At 39.8% G+C, this 20,650-nt stretch overlaps 4 protein-coding genes across 7 annotated transcripts; 2 read left to right on the forward strand and 2 right to left on the reverse strand.

Moving 5' to 3' along the window:
- The first annotated feature begins 1,145 nt into the window (after nt 1-1,145).
- LOC111234556 lies at nt 1,146-10,230 on the forward strand. The gene is made up of 8 exons (XM_022762703.1): nt 1,146-1,189; nt 1,899-1,936; nt 2,042-2,153; nt 2,431-2,508; nt 8,967-9,026; nt 9,219-9,311; nt 9,425-9,920; nt 10,177-10,230. Exons 2-8 carry the CDS (start codon nt 1,927-1,929, stop codon nt 10,228-10,230), a joined length of 903 nt encoding a protein of 300 aa, XP_022618424.1. The 5' UTR covers nt 1,146-1,189; nt 1,899-1,926.
- On the reverse strand, nt 3,541-7,843 carry LOC111234633. 3 transcript variants are annotated; one of them, XM_022762812.1, is made up of 3 exons: nt 7,789-7,843; nt 7,542-7,632; nt 3,541-6,448 (listed from the first exon to the last, which is right to left on the reverse strand). In XM_022762812.1, exon 3 carries the CDS (start codon nt 6,441-6,443, stop codon nt 5,145-5,147), a length of 1,299 nt encoding a protein of 432 aa, XP_022618533.1. In that variant the 5' UTR covers nt 6,444-6,448; nt 7,542-7,632; nt 7,789-7,843; the 3' UTR covers nt 3,541-5,144. The 3 variants fall into 3 exon arrangements, with proteins under 3 accessions (XP_022618533.1, XP_022618534.1, XP_022618532.1); XM_022762813.1 differs by lacking the exon at nt 7,542-7,632 and having other exon boundaries at nt 7,709-7,832; XM_022762811.1 differs by having other exon boundaries at nt 7,534-7,832.
- LOC111234476 (LIM and calponin homology domains-containing protein 1-like) lies at nt 9,880-11,326 on the forward strand. The gene is made up of 4 exons (XM_022762594.1): nt 9,880-10,531; nt 10,650-10,712; nt 10,881-10,983; nt 11,083-11,326. Exons 1-4 carry the CDS (start codon nt 10,335-10,337, stop codon nt 11,185-11,187), a joined length of 468 nt encoding a protein of 155 aa, XP_022618315.1. The 5' UTR covers nt 9,880-10,334; the 3' UTR covers nt 11,188-11,326.
- Nucleotides 11,327-11,477: 151 nt separating this feature from the next.
- Nucleotides 11,478-16,662, reverse strand: LOC111234475 (myelin proteolipid protein-like). 2 transcript variants are annotated; one of them, XM_022762593.1, is made up of 7 exons: nt 16,551-16,662; nt 14,373-14,559; nt 14,114-14,270; nt 13,680-13,857; nt 13,336-13,409; nt 13,068-13,133; nt 11,478-12,378 (listed from the first exon to the last, which is right to left on the reverse strand). In XM_022762593.1, exons 1-7 carry the CDS (start codon nt 16,552-16,554, stop codon nt 12,307-12,309), a joined length of 738 nt encoding a protein of 245 aa, XP_022618314.1. In that variant the 5' UTR covers nt 16,555-16,662; the 3' UTR covers nt 11,478-12,306. The 2 variants fall into 2 exon arrangements, with proteins under 2 accessions (XP_022618314.1, XP_022618312.1); XM_022762591.1 differs by lacking the exon at nt 16,551-16,662 and adding an exon at nt 14,933-15,144.
- Nucleotides 16,663-20,650: the final 3,988 nt, after the last annotated feature.

A 20,650-nucleotide genomic window follows, 5' to 3' on the forward strand; every position in this document is an offset into this window, starting at 1 on the left:
TGAGTGAGTGAAAGAGCAACAGAATGTGTGCTATTGCCTTTTTAAATATGTCCTTTTCAGGCTAGGCTATATTTAAAGGGTCAGTTCACTCAAATTATTTAAAAAAAAACATATAGTTGTATCAAACCATGCAGACAGATTTGGTTTTTGGTCTATCTCTTAAGATTTTTCCCACCATCCTGATACAATGGAAGTGAATAGGTTGTGGTGCTCACAGCAACATTTAAAAATCAGTAGTAATGTTTCTTTCGTGTTTTATGTGTTTTATAGTGACAATGTCCCTGATACTGCACAGACAAAACTGTAAACATTTCAGTTTATTAAAATTAATTAATGTAGAATTACTTCACATTAAGGTTATGTTTGTCGTTTGTCTGTCTGTCTGTCTGTGTGTGTGTGTGTGTGTGTGTGTGTGTGTGTGTGTGTGTGTGTGTGTGTGTGTGTGTGGGTGTGTGTGTGTGTGTTTGTGTGTGTTTCATTGGAGTAGATGCACACTTTGTTTGGATGCATTTCGGCGTAAATGACAATGAAAGGTTCTGATGAAGCACTAGATTAAATTCCGGGTAGTTAAAGAGCAGGTCTCTCTTGATTCCTGGCATCATCCCTACTGGAACAGCATCTTTGTGAAGAAATATTTGTCTTTGGAGAGAAGGAAAACAACACTAAAAGGTTTCTTATGAAATGTCTTCAGTTAATGAACTGCAGGGTTTCACTTCTAGGCACATTTGAAGTATAGTAAGTGTAGTGTACAAGACTAAAGTCAGTGAGAAAAAAAACACCAGTAAGTACTAAATTATAGGGTTGGTTTAATGGTTTATGCTGTCGCACATTCAAAAAGCAGAAAGAATAATGCTTCAAAGAGCTTTTCATTTCATTATTCATTTCAGTAAAGAGTGATTGTGAAATCTTGCTGGAGAACAACTTTGGAATGTATCATTCCACACATTAACAATAAAACAATGGCATCCATGATTGTCATGTAGAGCAACCCACCCACTCACCTGATCAACCTGCATGGTAGCATCCAGGTGCAGCATTTCAGACTGGATGGAATGGGTGGAAACTAAATGACAGGGGGGTGGGTGCTCAGGTTGAAAAAGCTCTACCTTTCTGCTTGTGTGAGACAGAGATCCAGAGGAGGCTCGACACCACTCCGCTCTGACAGCGCCAACACAGCTGACTTTAACAGGTGAGGACGCAATATGGTGCAGGAAATGATTCAACTCTACTTCTGATTTCATGTTCATTGACTATGCAAGCTAAGGGCTCATTACAAAGTCATTCTGACTTCTGACTTTGTCATTCTGAATTCTGACTTTGCTTTCATTTTCTATGCATAATGAATTTGACCTGGTTAATTGGTGCTGGCACATCTTCAGAAAGATTGATCATAAGAGATTAAAACACTGAGTGCAGGTCAAAATGTTAAGAGGAGTACAGTGGGATGGGGAATGACACTGTAAACAGAGTGAGATCACATTCAGAGTGAAAGTGTGGATGGTGAATATGCAGTCTATGTGCAGGAACAATGTTACATAACAGGATGAAATTATCCTGTTTCAATGTTTATCTGTGCTCTTAATTCTGATCCAACTGAACATACAGTAGTTGTTCAGAGGGGTTGGTGACAGGCAATAAATACTTTTTTGTCACTTGTCCCTTTTACATTCTGAGTGAGCTGTTTCCGAGCAGAATGCAGTTTTACGGGTTGTGTATGAGATGCAGGGTCATTAAACAAGTCTGTAGTCACTGGTGGAGACAGAGACAGAAAAATACACAGACAGGACGCAAACACAGGACATCACAGTTCTGTACACAGTGATTTCTGTTCTATTTGCATTGATGTTTAAAAAAAAATTTTTTTTTAGAATAACCTCATCCTCAAATCATTTCATCAGGTTGAACGTCGAAGAAAATATTAGCATCATGTCAAAAGGTGAGTCACACTCAAAACCAATATTTCATCCTTTTATTAGATTAAAAATGTCATACAAGCATTCCTGGTATCCCAGAATATCCTGACACAGTGTGTGTGTTGTAGATGTTGACAGAGGCCAGGTGTTTAGAACCACCAGGGTGCGGACTGTACTGAAGAATGATGGCAGCTGGATCCAAAAATCTAGTCAGGAAAAAGATGAGCAAGATGAAGCACGGTATGCTCAGCAGTTATGGTGCAACATCAAAAACAGAGTGTTGATTTAAAGCGGTAACTGAAGCTGTCATGTCTTCCTGCCTCTAACTGATGTGCTGTGGTGTAGCAAGGCGTCACTCCTATTGTATCCTTAGAAAACAACATGACAGCTATGGGGTCTGTCTTAGTTTTGTCTAGTTTTTCTAATAGTGCTACCTCACCAGCAGCACTGTTTTTTGGAGAAAGAACTGGTGCAACAATCATGTTGCACATTTACAACACCTTTCTCTGTCTTGCAGGACAGACCATGCTGTGGAGACCAAACCAGCTCCAGTCAGGCAGAAATCATATGTCCTCTCCACAGCCATGAAATTTGAGTGAGTACAATTGTACAGATGTGAACATTAATTAAAAAGACTAATTATCCATTGAGAAGTAAATGGACACCAAGATTCTTACCATATTATACAGTAAACATACAGTATGTGATCTGATTAGGTAATATTTGGTAAACATAATTTTAACAGCTGTGTCTGAAGCAGATGCTACTAAATGTATCATTTTTGACAAACAGTCATTCTTGTGTAGATTCAACTAACAATTTAGCTACAAAACATCTGACATACATATCTCTATTGTTTATAAAATGTGCAGAGACCCCATGCTGATATGAGAAACAATGTGGTGGCAGTTCTGCAAGTCAAACTTAAACTGTCCTTTGACTCTGTTGTGTCAGTGAATAATAACTAAAAATGTTTAAAGCATCAGGCACAAATCACCATCTGTGATATTAACATAAATAAACATTAACTTAAGTCTGGGGCAGCTCTGCTGCATCCATAAAGACCTATAGCCTGGAGAAGAATTGTTAATTTTTATACAAACCTTAACCTTTTGGCTCGAGGCACAGAAACACACAACTGCTTTAACAGCTCCCTTTCTTGTGTTTCCTGTTAGCTTCCTAGTGACCATTATAAAAATATGAATCCTCAGTTTGAACTGTACAAATATTTTACCAGCCTTAAATTTTTTGTGGTCATGACAAGGTTGTGTTAAATACTAATCTCATTGTTTTGCTGAGCATAAAAAATCTGTAATGGTATTCAGCAATTATAAATGAATACAGCCATATTTAGAATGATCTACTTTATATTTAAATAGACCGTAAAGATGTTCTGAAACAGTCATTGACTGTTCCCACAGTAATTATGATTAATAACACATATAGTGTTGTTCCCTGCCTGGGTAATGTTTTTAGTTGTACCTATTGCATTGATATTACATCACCTGACTTTAATGCGTACATGACAGACACACATGCACAAGTACTAGTGAATTATTAAAGGTAAGGACACATTTGTGCTGCAAAATATTTTTTAAAAATCCTTTATTCTGGATTTTCTCCCTGAGGTCACACTGTGGGCTTCCTTCTACTGAGAGCATAGGAAACAGTACATATTTGAACAAGCCTATGTATTTAGACACCCCAGGGTGCGACTTTCCTCAATAGTTCTCAAAAATTTTACACAATACATTCCATTTATAGCTATCACCAAGCACATTTTGAATACTCAAGCCAAGAAATAAAAGATTCACATCTGAAGTGAGTGAGTGGTTTCAAAGACGTGTTATCATTTCTCTTCCCATGTTTACCCCTCTGTTCTGTCAGTCTATTTCACAGCAAGCTTGAATACCAAAAAGAAGCATCACTTAGCAACAAGTTTTATAAATGGATATTGTTTTTGGAAATCCTCTGGATATTAGACCATAATAAATCCTGCCAGATTTCAACATGTGACTACATTTTTTACTTCTGCATGAAGTGTATCAAGATATAGATAACACTTAATGTGGCTGAGTTTTGAATCTGTCCTTTTATCTCTGTTAACGTTATAAGAACAATTCTTTTCTCTAGATCTTCAAATCTGTAATTCAATAAATACACAGTGAATGAGTACTTGTTTGATCAGATTGAACAGAATTAGAAAGCACGCTCAGGGCTCATAACTTGTAGACTTGCCCACCGCTTGCTGTCAAGGAGCCACGAATATAGAAATCAAGCACAACACTGTCTATATTTATACTGTTTGATGTAGCTTATCGAGCTTGCTCACCGCCAATCTCATCCAAGAAAAGTGTCAGAGCTCAAGTTAAATTTGTGATACAGCAGTAGTTCCCAAACTTTTTGACTTGTGATCCCCTAAAATGAAGCAATGTCTACTTCTGGCCCCTCCTCACAGGTTATGGCTCAGTCTCTGCTCCACTAGCCCCTGTAACTCAATGCAGCCTCTCACTCAGCCTTTCTTTCACCGGTCTTTGTGATGAAATGAAGCGTGTTCCTGGGGTTTACTTTCCATATTCTAAGACAAATCAGACTCGTCACCTGTGTTGAGACATGACATTTAGCTCACGAATGTCTAGTGGTTATGGGAAATGGTGTTAAAAGCAGGTAAAAACAAAAATATTGAATAAACAACGATATTAGTAGTCACCCAAACACATGAAACCAGCCACATGACATGCTGTTGAGAAAAGCTCTGTCCCCAGCTGTATTTTACAGCTACATAGTTACAAATGTCAATGGGATTTTGAAAGAGGTTCTGTTCTCGTTTCACTTCAGTTCTCTACGTGATGAGTTGTGAACAGCTCAAAGTAAATGTGTTTTTTCCTTCCCAGATAGTTTCATTTGAAGGAGCTTGAGGTCTGAACAATAAGACAATATTCAAAAAAAGAAAACATAATGCTGTACAGCAGAAACATGGCCCAGAATTCTCTTTAATATTCTTTTAAAAATGTTTTGACAGTTTTACCTTGGGGCACCGGCAGGCTGTGAAACAGTATTGTGCAGCATTCAAATATTATTACTCAATTACTAAATCTGAGCACAACTTTGACGAGTAATTAATATCAACACACCCCTTTCTTCTTTGCCAACTAACAAACAGAGCACTCTGCAGGCAGGCTCTTTCCTCAGAGGTACTGATGGCGACTGAAAGTCTTGGGTAGTAATGAGCTACAAGGAGGGTCCGGCAGCTGTGAGGTCTCCTACAGTGTGCACCCCCTGTGCTGATGTGGACAATGTGGATCCAGCCGCTGGGCCCATGCTGTGTGATGGCATTAAATGACCCTCGTTGATGACAAAGGGGTTCAATGGGTAGATACCACATTTCCTAAAGCCTTCCTTGACAATCCTGACACCTTCGTCTTCCTTAGCTACCTGATACGTCCCTTTAAATACACCTGAGAACTCCTTCTTGCTTATTGCAAAGTGAGTATCAGTGGCACACCCATCACCTATGAGTGATGCAAAATGCTGCCTCAGGAGCACAAAGAGACCCGCGTCTAGTGGCTGCAGGACGTGAGAGCAATGAGGTGGAAGGCACAGAAGGATGACGTCCTCCTTGCGAGCTGCCTCCACCACCTCAAGGTTCACTGGCGACTTGTGGCCATCAAAAATCAGCAGCAATGGACGCTCCTTCGGTGCATGCACAAGAAAATGTTTGAGGAACCATTTCTTAAAGAGGTCAGAGTTGATACACCCCAAGTCTGACCATCCATAGAGGGCATTTGGTGGCCCTTGTGTCTTGTAGCATACTCCTCCGGGATAGGCCTTTGAGTAGATAATAAATGGGGGAATGTCCTCTCCAGCTGCGCTAAAGCAAGCCAGGACGGAGATGTGGTCCCTCGAGCCTGGCATTGGCTTGTAGCCCAGACTGGCAGGTTTGGGGAGAATCACCCTCTTCCTGCCCAGCTGAAAGCCTGTCTCATTGCAGTTGAAGATTTGGTGAGGCTTGTCTCTGAGTCCGTGAGTGTCTATGACAGTGCTCAGTAAATTAAAAAACTGATCCACCGCTTCTTTTCTCACACATACTGTCCTCCCACGGACAACATTGTCTGCTGGCTGAATGGTAATATTCTTTTCTTGCCGTTTTCTAAAATTGAGCCACCAGGTCTGGCCCAGTTTGGAAAATGCCACCCTCCGATGCTGCCGTTTATAAATGGATGAGGCAAAGGACACCAGCTGCTGCTTAGTAAGTGGGAATCCATGCTTGGACATGTACAAGGAGAACTCCACTAACAGCTCCTCATCTGCAGAGGTTATAAGCTGAGCTGGCCCGCTGCGACTCCCTGGTGTCACCCGTCCACTGACTCTGTCCCCCAATGAAGATTTAGGGACTCCAAATTCCTTGGCAGCCTGTCTCACCGTGCACCTCCCCGACTTCACCTCGATCAGTGCACGTTCCATGGCCTCCTCTGTCCACTTCTTCTTCTTCTTCCTCCCGATTTTGTCAAGATGATTTCTCGACGGCATTTTTTCTAGGATGGCACAGGAAATGCAGGCATGAATCATGTATTAAACCAATACGATAGCAACAAATGAATATTTATTATTAAAATCACAAAACCAGATATAACCAATAATAGTTAAACACTTGTCCACACTTTCACCTTGCCAAAAATGAGCCACGCATACAGCTCTATCTGGCCCTTTTCCTTTCTTGCAAAGGGATCATGTCACTGCTTCCTTTTGATCTAAGTTTTGTTAACAAAAAGGCTGTCCTATACGTTGTGTCTTACTGATGCAATGCTTAAGAACCGGAGCAACAGGACCTCCTGCATACAGCATTTATTTTCACTGCATAATGGATGGATGCACAAGGCTGACATTGGCATATGATTTGCTAGTTTAAGTGGAATTTAAATAAAACTAAAAATATATCTCACCTGATTCTCTGTTGCTACACCACTCAAAGGCATTAAGAACCTAAGTCCCCCTTTCTGATGAACTTCTAATCAATTTATGAAGACAGAAAAAGCAGTCATTGTGCCAATTTTAGTCCACCTAGAACACACAAACCAGCTCTAGATCAAAAACTGCCATTCATGGACTTGTTAAATTAGTTTCACGCCAATAAAACTCTAATTTTATAGAGAGGACAGAAATAAATGCTGCATTTTCTTCATCCATGCCACAGATACCCACATCTAGATGTAAAATACCTGCAACAATGCAGACTAGTCAACCCTGAAATGGATTACACACGGATTGTATAAACACTTAAAGATCCTGCTCAGATCTGTCTGACTTTCATTGTAATTATCAAAACAAAACAAGGTGACTTCACGGACAGGTTTTTTTAAACTGACTCCATATTAATCTTGTCCAGGTTTACCTGATTTTTTTAGAGACTTGATTGTTGCCTGGATGCAGAAAAACAGTAACAGTGATAGTAATAATAGTTGGTATATAATCTAAAATCATCTAGATACTCTTACTAATTTAACCTCAGGTTCGTGATGAAGGCACCCGTTAATTAAGCTACTAAAAATTATACTGTAGATGCACTTTCTGTCACAGACAAAGCTGTCTTTATCCGTAGAGAAACTGTTAAAAGACTCACTGACTTACTGGTCTTGAGGTCGTCGTACTAAGTTTTAAAGGGGGACAGAAAACAACTCGTCCTGTGTTGGTTGTTGTGACGCCGCGGACCGCAACGCTTCTGTTTGGAAATTAACGTTACAACAATGTGAAGCCTGGTGGTTTTTTGAAACAAAATTACGATTAAAAACACAAACCATGTGGCAATGTTTGTTGTGCAGTCGTTGCTACATGTCTGCCAGTTACACAAAGTTGAAATTACGCGGTTACACTTTACGTTGACCATGCATTTTCCTGCCTAGCATGTTATGCTGCTTCCCAAGTCAGTAGACAGCGGAACAGGACCGGAAGTTCAGTGAAGCGGTCTTCAAAATAAAATATGAAAGTTCCCGTTACCAAAATAAGTGTCCAACTCTACAGATACACAGATAAATTCAATAAATTGCATCACAATGCTCAAATGCACGTGAAAACTATAGCTACAAAAGGGATAATGTGGAAATTTTAAGAAATTAATAAAAGTAAAATAAAACATTTAATGCAAAGGTTTTCCCTAAATATATATGTCCATTCCATTTTTAATTTTTAGTGTTATTTAACACTATCTTACCTAGTTATATATAGAGTATTTGATATCATTTATGCACTATTCTGTGTTTTTGATTAATAGGCATTGACCTATTAAGGTACTCATTTGTATACACGGCCGTCAGTCGTTCATTTTAGTAAATAATGAGTGAAGCACTTGACATACTTTCAGTGTTTAAGCTTCAAGTGGGCCATTACCTTTCAATCGGCTGTAAAAATGCAGACAAATCAAGAGTTACATCAGTATCATAATTGATGCATAATTGACTTGAGTCCAAGTTTATGTGCCTCTAGTGTATTACCAACAATTGTAATGAACAAGAGACACAAACTGGGACTAAATTGAATACATGTAACTGGATCACATTCCTTGTTCAACGAAACAACTCGGTGATAGTTACATTGTTAATATTGTATTGTTATGTAACATTGTGTTGACATTTAATGGTCTATTTGTCAGCCTTGCTTCATCAATCAAAGTAGCTTTTATTTTACCACTCAGCTCATATGCTGGTGTCCTATAAAAGTACAGTGTAATAAGTTATGCTCACCTTCTACTGAAGGTCACTGTTTTTCAAATTTAACACTTTTTGGTTGAGGCTGTAGATGAATCTCTCACATATAGTAGTGTCATATTTTGTAATATTGTAAATTTACTTTATCCATTGCCCAACCCTTGACATCAGATCTGAGATCCATCCTTGAAGTTGAAACATATGGAACAGTTGGCTTTGATAGCAATTTTAAGATAAAGAATTTTTAGGCTGATGAAGCTGATGTTAATTGGTAATTAATAATTTGCGTCTGTTTTGTATTTTGCTACAAGTTTATAAATGCCCAGGTGTGTTTCTTATTCTTACCCTGTAGATCAGTAGATTCTCCACTGAGCCCTCCTCTCGAAAAGACACAGCTCTCTCCATCTAAAGGGTCTGTATATGCTGAATTTTAATTGATAGTAAACCATGAACAACTACACCGTACTCCTCTACAAATCCACTTGTATCAAAGTTTGCATTATTAATCTCAGTTGAGCCTGAACCTTTAAATCAAATTATGAAATGCTGGTGATGGTAGATGTATTTATATTGCAAATTCATTATTTTTTGTTCTTTGCTTTAGTGATTCAGCTAATCAGGCAAATGCTGATGTTATCCCTCTCCAAAATGATGCTCAGCCTGAGGGGTCAACAGTGGAGACCACAGACTATACAAAGTTAGTATATGAAGGCATCTCTCCACTGACTGTAAATACAAGTATGACATTTAAAGATGCTAAAGATCTTTTTTTTTTATCATATAGTTAGTAATAAATGACTTCCATTACAGGCCCCAAGCAGCCACAGAAGAACTTATCCAAAATGGTAAAGTACAAATAGAAAAAATTGTTGCCAACACAGCTGCAGAAAACAAGGAAGAATATGCTGATACCAAAGTCGATCAGTCAAACGTCGAACACAGTGAGGCCAAAGTCTCTGCAGTTGCTGATGTGAAAGATCCTGTTGCAGAAATCTCTGACGTGGCTGGTACAGGGGAGAGTAAAGACCCTGCAGAGGTCCCTGCTGTTCTTGCAGTGAAGGCTCAAGAGGAACCTTCAGTTGAAACAGACCCAGCAAATGCAGCACATTTGGAGGATACAGGAGTAGAATCAACTGAACCATCTGCAGAGGGGAGTTCTAACAAATGTCCTCCAGAACATGCTGCAGAAGATATTTTTAAAGCCGTAGCCGTGGTTGTGGTGGAGTCATCACCTGATACGATTGATGTAACACCAGGAGAAGAGGCTGCTCTCCAAAACCGCGTGGAAGCAGACCCTGACTTACTGGTAGAATCTGTATCCAAATCACCCACTCACTGTGCTACAGAAACTGCTGCAGAGGGGAGTTGTGAAAGATGTCCTCCAGAACAAAGTACAGAAGAAATTGTTGAAGCTGTAGCTGAGGTTGCGGTGGAGTCATCACCAGAGACCCCTGCTGTAAATAATGCAACACCAAGAGACAAGGCTGCTCTACAAGACACTGTGGAACCAATCCTTGATGCTGTATCTGAATCACCCGCTCAATCTGCTGCCGAAACTACAGTCAACCGTGTGGAGTCTGAAGTTGAGTCTGCAGCTCCAACAGAACCGGATTTAAAGGTCAGCGCTGAAGAGGTAATTGAGTGTGAAATCCAGCCTGTTAATAATACTGTTGTTAAGCAAAGTGCTGAGCCAGCATCTGAGAATTCAGCAGTTGGTGTGATGGAGTTGAGCATCGAGGATGCTCTTGAACCTGCTTCAGACACTGGAGCAGATAAGTTATGTGACAGAGCCATTGAACTGACTGATGAATTAGATGTTGAGCCGCCCACAGCTGAAGCTGTTCCTACACCTGTGGAAGATCCAAAACAATCCCACTCAGAGGAGTCAAAAGTGAACCAGTCTGACGATACCAACACGTTAGTAAAGTCTTATTAAACCAGACAATCACACCCACTGTTTTTCATATAATATTCACATGTTTTTGCTTGTGCTATGAAATGCATCTTATTGTTTGCTGATGACTTACTTCTGTAGCACTGAAATGTTTCAAAAGCCCAGGGAGGAGCTACCATCCAAACACACTCTGAAATACACCAGGTAACATCTCACTGTAAAGACAACAAAATTGGAATTTCAAACCTTATTTTAGTTATACAAAGTGAACACTTTATTAGTAGTGCAACACATTTTCATGGTACAGACCCAAAGTTCATACAAGAAGATTAAATTGGCTGATAATCTTTTCTCACTTTCTCTCTACCGCAGTGATGGCAGAGCTATTTGTTCATTCTGTGACCAAGTAATTGATGGAAACATCAAGATCTCACTCAATGAGCCTCTGGTAACCTGCCACCCTGACTGTCTGCAGGTTTGTCCTTTCAGTTAGGAAAGATACTGTTCTTACCGTATGTATATTGATTGACACACTCCTGTCATTGCATAATGTTAATGTTGATATGCTTTGCAGTGTGGAGTGTGTGCTAAGGTCCTGGGAGATCTGCTGACCCCAATGTTCCTGCATGACCAAGTGATCCACTGTGGTGGCTGCTTTGCAAAAGCTCTCAAGGCCTGAAGCCTAACTGGGACAAACATGTTGTTGGAGGACTCAAAGCATACCGTGATTAATGTGTTGTACGGGCTGAGAACCTCACCACTGTTGCCTTAACTCGGTTTTCTGTCTTTTGACCCAGTTTTCCTACAAAAGGTTTTTTAGGACATAAGAACTCTGCAAAAAGGTTTGGCTGCAGCAAATTATTTATTACTTTAACTGCCAAAATGCTTGAATGAAATACTTTGCGGTCAACAAGAGTGCTTTTATTGCAAGATGCTGTATAAGGTTAAAATAAAATCCCAGTTCAATGCTTCAGATTTAAATGGTTTAATAAGCCTTAATTTCAAATAAGCACAAACACTAAGTAGCAGGGCTACACATCAAACACTTGGAGGCAAGTTATTAAAGCATCAACACCTCAGTGACATAAAAACAGCTTATTTTAAGCAGTAACTGAAAAACCTCCATGAAATGCATATAAATATTGTTTCCCCCCCTACAGAGTGGGATTTAAACAAAGCAAAAATGCATTATGAGGGAATGCAAAGTGCATCTATTGTAAGCGAAAGCAAAGAGGGAGATGGGAGGACACATTTAACCTTTGCAGAGAACTTTGGTACGTTCAGCTTCATTTGCTTTAGTTCACACAATGTTGATACACAAGATGGTAATAATGAGGCAGCAACAAAATCATATTCAGAACCTATGTATGCATCAGTAAGCACTGAATGGTGTACAGGCAGTTACGATTTGCGAGGCAAGCTGTCATTACTCTTAATTATTCATGAAACATCATACATCACAATCTGACAACAGCATCGGCACCAATGAAGCCTCAGAGAAAGGAAAAAAGAGAGAAACAACCTGCAAGACGAAAATGAACAACAAAGCGAAGAGAATCATCTGAGAGAAGGATTTGAGGAGAAGATCAGAGCTCACTGCTGGGGGTGAATCATCTTCATCTCTCTGTCTGTTGTTCATACAAAACAGTGATGAGAAACACGTGTCTGTTATTGGACAGGTCTAAAGAAATAGTAGCAGGTGATCCAGGTTTGAAAGTTGCTGTTCCCAAGAGAATGAATGGAAATCTAGCGTTCTCATAGCCAGAAGATTGGGCTGACTGGGATGGAGATGTTGTACTTAGCGGATTCCTTTCCTGCCCAGAAACCGCAAGACTGCATAATTGTAGGTTGTAGGAACCAGATACAGAAACTGCAAAGAAGACAAGGCAAAAAAACAATGAAAAATGTGGTTTGCACATATGTGCTGGGATAATATTAAAAAGCATGGACAGGCAAACGGGTAACATTCATTTGGCTCCACTACAAAGGTTAAAAAACAAAAAAAAAAAATCATCGTTTTAAAGGGTCAGTTCATCCAAATGATAAAAAAAAAATTGTGGTGTCTAGCTGTACAGGAAGTTTGGGTTTCAGATATCAGTTTCTAACCTTTCTGCTGTTACTACAGTGAGACTGAGGTGGCTGGAATTTTGTTTGCGGTGATCACAATGGGAACTAAGACAACATCCCTGTTGTCAGATAATCCACATACTTTGCTGAAACCACTGTTCATAGGAACTATTTGCTCAGTAGAAAGTTGTGTTAAAACTCTCCAGAGCAAGGTCTGTGGATCATAGACAGGGACATTGTTTTTTGGAGAGAGGTGTTGAGTCATTTTTCAAAGCTACTTAAAGCACCATAAACTAAATTTAAATCACTTACATTGTCTTTTGGTGGCAGCCAAAATCTCAGAGATAGACATTATGAAATGTAACCAAATAAAACCAAAACTATCTGGATTGCTAAATACCACAAATATCTCTTTGTTATAATTTGGGTGAACTGATGCTTTAAATGTGGTTTAACTGCTGGTATTATCCTGACCAGAAAAGTATTGCTCACCAGTGCTAAAAGAGTGACTCCAGCACCAGCAAATGCAGCTATGTACAAGTCATAGGTGACGTAGAACTGTAAGATATAAGAAACACAGGTCTGTTTAACATATATTCAGAGAATCGAACCAGTCCCTTGTTTGTTTGTATCATTCCTTTGTACAAAGTACTCACACACGCATTAATAATTTAGAATTGATTGTACGTTGCAGACTAATCTTACTGTGAAGATGCTGACATAAAATACTGAATATTGGATATTGGATTCTTCTACTCACTTCGCTGGTTTTGCAAATAGATGCCAAGGTCATTCCACAAGCCTTGCCTGGCATCGCATTCCAAGGAAGAAGACCTTAAATGAAGACATGACGTAAGTGATGTATCTCTTACTATTGCTGAATGATGATGAGTTGTGAAGCATTTAAGTTCCCGCTTGCACACAACACATCACGGAACCACAAGTAACAAAATAAAGATAAAAGCATAGTTATCTTAATTATTTCATAACTAATTCAACAAGCAGTTTTGCATCCACTCCCCAATGATTAATTCATTGATTTCAAGGAAACATTAACATTCTCATCAGGTGGACATGTGGTCACTCATTATAAGAACAACGCACCATACTGCCTGGCGTCCATGCAAATCCAGCCATGCTGATTAATGCTGGGGGTTGTTTCAGCCAGGATGTTGATGTTGTGGCAGGTCTGCTCCATGTTGAACAAGAAGAAGACTGGGATAGCAGTGAAGGCAAACACTGCCAGCCAGATGAAGGCCAAGATGTACGTCACTATGATAAACTGTTGAGAAAATAAGTGCAGCACATAAGGTCAGAGAAATGTGGCGTGGAAACTCAAGTCTCAGTATGATAAATGTGCTGTCATTAAATCAGCTATCAACCATAATTCACAGTTCTGTGTAGAAAAGGTAGAAAACACAGAGCATTTCATTGAGGTTAGGAGCTAAAACAAACCAGAATTCAGAATTTTAGTAATGGCCTGATGTCATATTTCCACTCCCCCTTTATCTCCTCCCCCACTCTCCCTCCCCCATTACCGTCAGGCTGAGGCAGCGGCCACATTGGGTGCTCCTGAATTCACCGAAGGTCTGCTTAACAGCGCTTGTGGTGTAGAAGCCCTCAGCCAGCAGCAGGATGCCGTAGAGGAAGAAAAATGATGCCAGGCCATAGATCACATACTGGAAATATTTGATACTGAGATAGTCACAGGGAGAAATCAGTCAGACAGTTGAAATGAAGAAATTCTTGAGAGGTCAGAAATCACAATTTTAGAGAATTTAATGCAGTATCACTCACAAGGAGGCCATGACCTCATAGTCCTGAATGTTGCGGGCGAAGTAAGTCGAGACGAGGACTTCGGTCTGGGCCAAAGCTTCGTGCCCACAGCCACAAAATAACGCCATGCCAGCATAGCACAGCAAGGTGGCCACCAGGGATGGGTAGGGCACTGCCCCAATGCACCGGATACAGCAATCATAACAACCTGAGGGGGCATAATATATCAGCACACAGGCGGCACACACCGCACATATTACCACACAACACATCTATGCCACGGTGGGGAACCCTTTCACCCTGTCAGGGAGTTATGAAAAAGGCCTTGCTCTGTCTGCAAATCCATGAGCACACACCAAGCTCCACCAACAGGCAAAAAAGCAACAGAAAAAAAATTAGACAGCAGGGATAAACAAGAGTTCAAGCAGCGATTCCCAATAAAGCGTCCAAACAAAACAGTCACCACTGACTTCACGACAATATCATGCACTTCTTCATGTGTAAGCTGTGCTGTTGAAGCAGGTAGCAAATATCCAGAGTGTTAATAAATGCATTGGCAGAAATGGGATAGAGGAAAGCACCTAAGGCTTTGCAAAGCCAAGGCTGCCTGACCGGAAACATTTGCTGCTTCTGATCGTGTACTCCACAACAAGAAAGATCCCAGTGCCAACCAGTGATGTACAATGCTGCCTACAAGGTAATGCTACTGTAAAATAAGCCTCTCTGCGCTGATTTCATCCGTATGTGAAAGCTCCTCTGCTCGTACCAGCACCTCACAGCTGAACCCCTACTAACTCAGGTCCAGCCCTCTTTCTCCAGAGGTTACTGGCGTCACCAGGCGAGCGAGAGATGGTGGTGAAACACTGGCTTCAGGGCCCTGAGGAAAGAGCTTCTCTTTGTGGCTGCAAATACAATATCCTTTGTCTTTGCCACGATTAGGGGGGGAACAAAGGGCAGCGATGTCAAACAAACAAAGACCATAGTGCCACAATACACACATACACAGTAGTATGTGCTGACAGGGGGGTCACCAGGATCGTCTTAACACCACTGGCAATGTCACTACTCAGGCCATCCTCCATCCACAGCTGGCTGAGACTGGTACCATGGCACTGAGTGTCAATGCCGGCGGGGGCTGAGTTCAAGTGTTCAAAGAGTGGGTGGAAGCATAATGAACGAGAGGGGCAATTTGAATATCTTCACAACAACAACAACAACAACAACAACAACAACAACAACAACAACAACAACAACAACAACAACAAAACAACCCCACTCAAAACTACGATTACACATTGTGAAATTCTTAAGTGCCTTAGGTGACTATATCAGTGTGACAAATCATTTCTGAAAATCACAAATTATAGGATTTTAGTTGGAGGAACAGAGGCTGTGAGTTAAACAAACTGCCACGAAAGTATAAATAGTAACAGCAGGAAGACTGAGTCCCAAAAATGATAGTGCCTGCAGACGCCCACACTTCAGCTGTGCCCTGCTGCAACAGTGATGCAGTGATAGAGTGATACAGGCCATCATAACCTCTATCTGAAGTCAGTGCAAAAGGTATCTGAGCATTTCACAGTAGACACCAGATAATCAACCATGATGGCAAAGCTGTTTAAAAATGTATGAAAGTTAAAGTACAAGTTGTTTGTCAGTGAGAAACAAATGTTGGCACAAGTTGTTTGGGTCCGCAGTTCTCATGGAAAGTTGGTAATTTATGCCAGTGACACATGTGGGAGTTTCTGACCTCTTTCACATGAGTGACCTGGCATGACCTTGGCATGATGAGAGTCTCTACCCATCTTTGTCAGCCACTCGGGTTCCAGTCTAGTTTATGGTTAAAAGGGTCAGGGGAGGTAATCTTCTGAAATTACCTCCTTCTTCTGAAATCCTCATTAAGGCTTAAACTATGTTGTATATTAAGAACAAGGGCAAACAGTGAATCAGTGATGGTCAATAATCCATTCAATCCATATAAAATGATCAATAATCCATATGTGGATTTCAAAATACTTTTAATAAATGAAAACACAGGGTTAATTTGCAGTAAATCTTGCCCACAGTGCATGAGGGCAACATGATGTCAAAGGACAGAAAGGACATATTAAAAGCAACGTTAGTAAGTTATTGAAATTCACATTTTCAAATCACATTAATAATAGATGATAAGAGTTATTAAAAATTCTATGCACTCACCCATGTCCAGAAAGAAGTGTGGGGTTATTGAAGTTTTGCTGGGTGGCTTTGTGACTGTGATATGAGGATATGAGAAGTTATTCCCCGCCACTCCTATATGAATCTGACTCGCGCTTTTGTCTCATCAACAATAGATAGACCACATCTCCCCGAGTCACATCTTAAAGTCACAAAGTCCCATTTCAGCTGCCAGTCATTATTTATGGAGCAATGGGTTCAGGAGTGGGGACAGAGAGTGGGTCATAAATTCTAACATGAACTTTTTTTCTTGGTATTCGGTGAATTTTAATGTAGTTTAGCTGTTCTCACTAATACTTGTGAAAACCTTTGATTATACTATATCTATTTTTTGGGTAATTTAGTGGGAATGGGAGTTTTTGCATACAGTATATCAGCCACAAAGTATATGAATTTAATTCATACACAAATTTAAAGTAATTTTCATTTCATTTTTACAGATGAAAGATGAAAGTGTTCTGTTTTCTTTAATTTAATTTACACAATGCAAATGAACTTACACTAGTATCCAGTAATTTTCATGTTCTCACCACAGAATTCTTAAATTGTTGTGCACATTCATTTGTAGGGAGCACGGTGTTTCATTAACATTCAATAGTTCATCTGTTTATCACCAACATGCACGTGTTGTTTATCTACACACACACGTTACATGTCAGCACGACACAATAAACATCTCTGAGGGTCCTTGGAGCAGCATCTTTAGAAACGCACACAGATAAGAGGTATGCACAGACAAAAGAGTGAAATAAATCGGAGCGCCAGTGACTGACATTGATGAAGTTGACTAACAAGGGTGACATTGACGGTCGGGTCCAGCTGCTGCCCTCCTTCCCTCCCTCCCTCAAGTTTGACCCAGTTGATGTCAAAGCTGGGTTCAGCACAAAGGAGCCAGTGTGGATCAGGAGAAAACACCACTTTTATTTGGAGAAGCCCTCATCCTATTTTTGCTTACCATTTTACACCCATGACAAACAACTGCGCATAAAAAGGGACATTAATAATAATATCATTATATAACATTGTATTACTTTATAGATTTAAATTAAATGCTAACAATAATTTAACAGACTCTTTGTAAGTTACCATCACAAACTCTGAGTTTATTTTGGGAGCAATAGAAACACTGCCATTTTATCAACTGGGCTAAAGATAATCATTCATGTGATAATCATGAGGTCTCTTCAAACATGACATTTGAGGGATTGATCTATTGTTGAACATAAATTCACTGCTTTTTAGATGGTGGGTTAAAAAAAAAAATAGCTTTGTAGATTTGTAAATTGTTTGGTTTGAGTTCCAGTCTTCCTGAGCTACACTGAGCAATAACAGATCAAGTAATTAGTATGTAGAAAAGATTAATGACACTGGCTTTGTTAAGCTGAAAATGAAGAGTGCAGAGGAATCATGCCTTTGAAATCTCTGGTAAAACCAAGAGAGAGTGAGAGAGAGCGAGAGAGAGAGAAAGAGATGAGAGGCATTAATTAACCTTTGTACTATATGTGAATGTGTATAATGGCTGTCAGCTTTACTTGTGAGATGTGAATAAGAAATAATGTTGACAATCAAAGGACAGGATGAAGTAGGAGGATAAGTTTTAGAGGCTCGCTTGCTTGGGTGACATAAAAAGAGAACTTATAAATAAACTATATTCCACAAAAAGAGATGCAGATGGTGGTCAGGGATGTGAGCTGCTCGGATGATGAATTATTGGGCAATACTTAATATGACTGCCAAACAGTCATTAGATAATGTATGAACTGATTGCACATTATTCTACAAGCTTTCAGCTAAGTAGCAATTGCTATCAGGATGCATATATCAAAGTATATTTTGCGTAATCAATAGAAAATTGTGCCTATATCATGGTCAGCACCATGGACAGCAGTGGCAGCATTGTGAGGGTACTATATATCAATGCATTGTATGTGACTGTGTTTGCAGTATGCGTATGTGATAGGGCACAGTGATCTGTCTGTGAGTCATTTTGTTAATTGTTTGCTGTGTGGTCGATACACTCGCCAATATTTACGCACTAAACATGGTAATATGCATGTGTTGATACAAGGGAGGAGGAAGCCCTGTAAAAATATTTGCACCATCTCCTATCTCTGTTATGATATAGTGTGTTATGTTATCTTGTGGCAAAAGAACAAACAGCCATCAAACAAACAAACAAGCACTTGGAGGGCAAAAACATGTCAGGCTCAGTCAGAAATGTATTCAATGGCAATGACCTCCCGAGGTGTATGCCTAAATTATTTGTTTTACCGCATGATTAAATAAGTATCGAGCTCTTCTCCACCAGGGTGTTTACGTGCTTGCGTGTGTTGATTGTCTTTTATGATAATCTCAGACTCTGTTGGCTGTGTGTTTGAAACCTGGAAATCTGCAACCAGTCATGGGTTTCAGTGTTTTCAAAGATAAAACCCAAAACAGCAGGGGGAGCACAGCAATAGCAGTTAGAAGAAGATTAAGGGAAGATGGAAAAACTGTGGTGTTGCAGGTAGTTGCACATAAAATTATAAGTGACGAGCAAGTAAGATGGAGAAACACAGCGGGGTTTGGATAGTGAAGTCACCACGACCATACAATAATTTGACCAATAGTGTACGTTCATCAGTGTCAGTGGCTGCTTGGTGCACGTCTGTCTGATAGCCATATGTAGGATTCAGACAACAAAATATCACTCCAATAATGGCCCTGACCTGACAGATGTAAGGAAGTGAAAATGGGCATTGTTTTATCTTGAGTCTTGTATCAAAGTGGACAAAAACCAACACCAACCATCCGGGATGCCTCAGAATATCTGTCAGTTACACAGCATTGTCCTTTGAAAAGTTTGCTGATGTTACCAAACCTAAGCCACCATAAGATGCTGGTCATACCAGACCAAGCAAGACTGTAGTGGTAAAACCTTTGAAAGTATGAAATTGAACAAGGGTTCCCTACATTTCTTATGAATTCTATTTTATTTTAGTAAAAGGAAGAATGTGTAATTTCTTTTTCAAAAATGAATCAGTCTTGCTTTAAAGGAGCTGAGAGCGTATTTCAACCTCTTGTCTTGTGAATGCAACGATGGCTGAAGCTCTAGACTGGTAAGTAAACAGCTGTTAATGCTAACATTGGCTACATAGCATTAGCAGAACTTACAAATAGCTCCTTTAATGCCAACACTAAACTAAACCTGAACCAAATCAATTTCATTCCCAAAATAAACCCAACCTGATTCTTTTTATACTAAAAGAGTACTCCACCAATTTAGAATTACACTCATTGCTGGACTCACAATAGACATGTCAAAATTGATGCAGCAGAACCAAAGATAGCATATTTTTTTATGCAACATTACCACTGACGGCTTGATTGGACATTCGAATGTGTTATGCTAGTAGTGGCTGATGTAGCCTTGAGCTGCTAGCCTCAGGCAGAGATGAGCAGGTCTGGTACAGAGGTCTGGTAGGCTCACTTCTTTCTAATTTTTTCGTTTTCAGACTTAGTCCTCAGTCCCAACCAATTTATATTCTATGCAGCTTCCTCTAGAGCCACAAAAAAAGCTTTATAAAACTTCTTCCTCTATAAAACTTTTTTTCACATTTGCAGTAGTACTTCCAAAGACCTGCAAACAGAGCGCGATGTGTTAAATTGGTGGAGTTCCCCTTTAACCCAAACTCTCAGGTTAACCCTGACCCAGACACTGTATAGCTGAGGACTACATTTCACACAATTTTTGATTATCACTTGAAACAGTAGACTTTTAAGGACACATTACAGACACTTATTATGCCTGCATTACCCATGCAAATGGTGATCAAATCCCACCTTTTGACAAGACTCATCTTTAGTTCGAAAAATCTTTTAATAGTTGTCTCATTTAGATTAAACAACATTATGATAGGTTCAAAGGAATCAAATCTTAAAGCTTGATGTCCATCGTTTCCATTCAGTAAAGGATGACCCCTGGATATAACTTGGTATGCATGGGGTCCAAACCACAATCTGTAAGTTTCAGAAAACTCCTCTTTAAATGTGAATAATTGAATTGATATACATACAGTTACAATGTAATTACAGTTATCTTT

Source organism: Seriola dumerili, unplaced genomic scaffold, assembly GCF_002260705.1.
Source record: "Seriola dumerili isolate Sdu_G_001 unplaced genomic scaffold, Sdu_1.0 BDQW01000449.1, whole genome shotgun sequence".
NCBI lineage: Eukaryota > Metazoa > Chordata > Actinopteri > Carangiformes > Carangidae > Seriola > Seriola dumerili.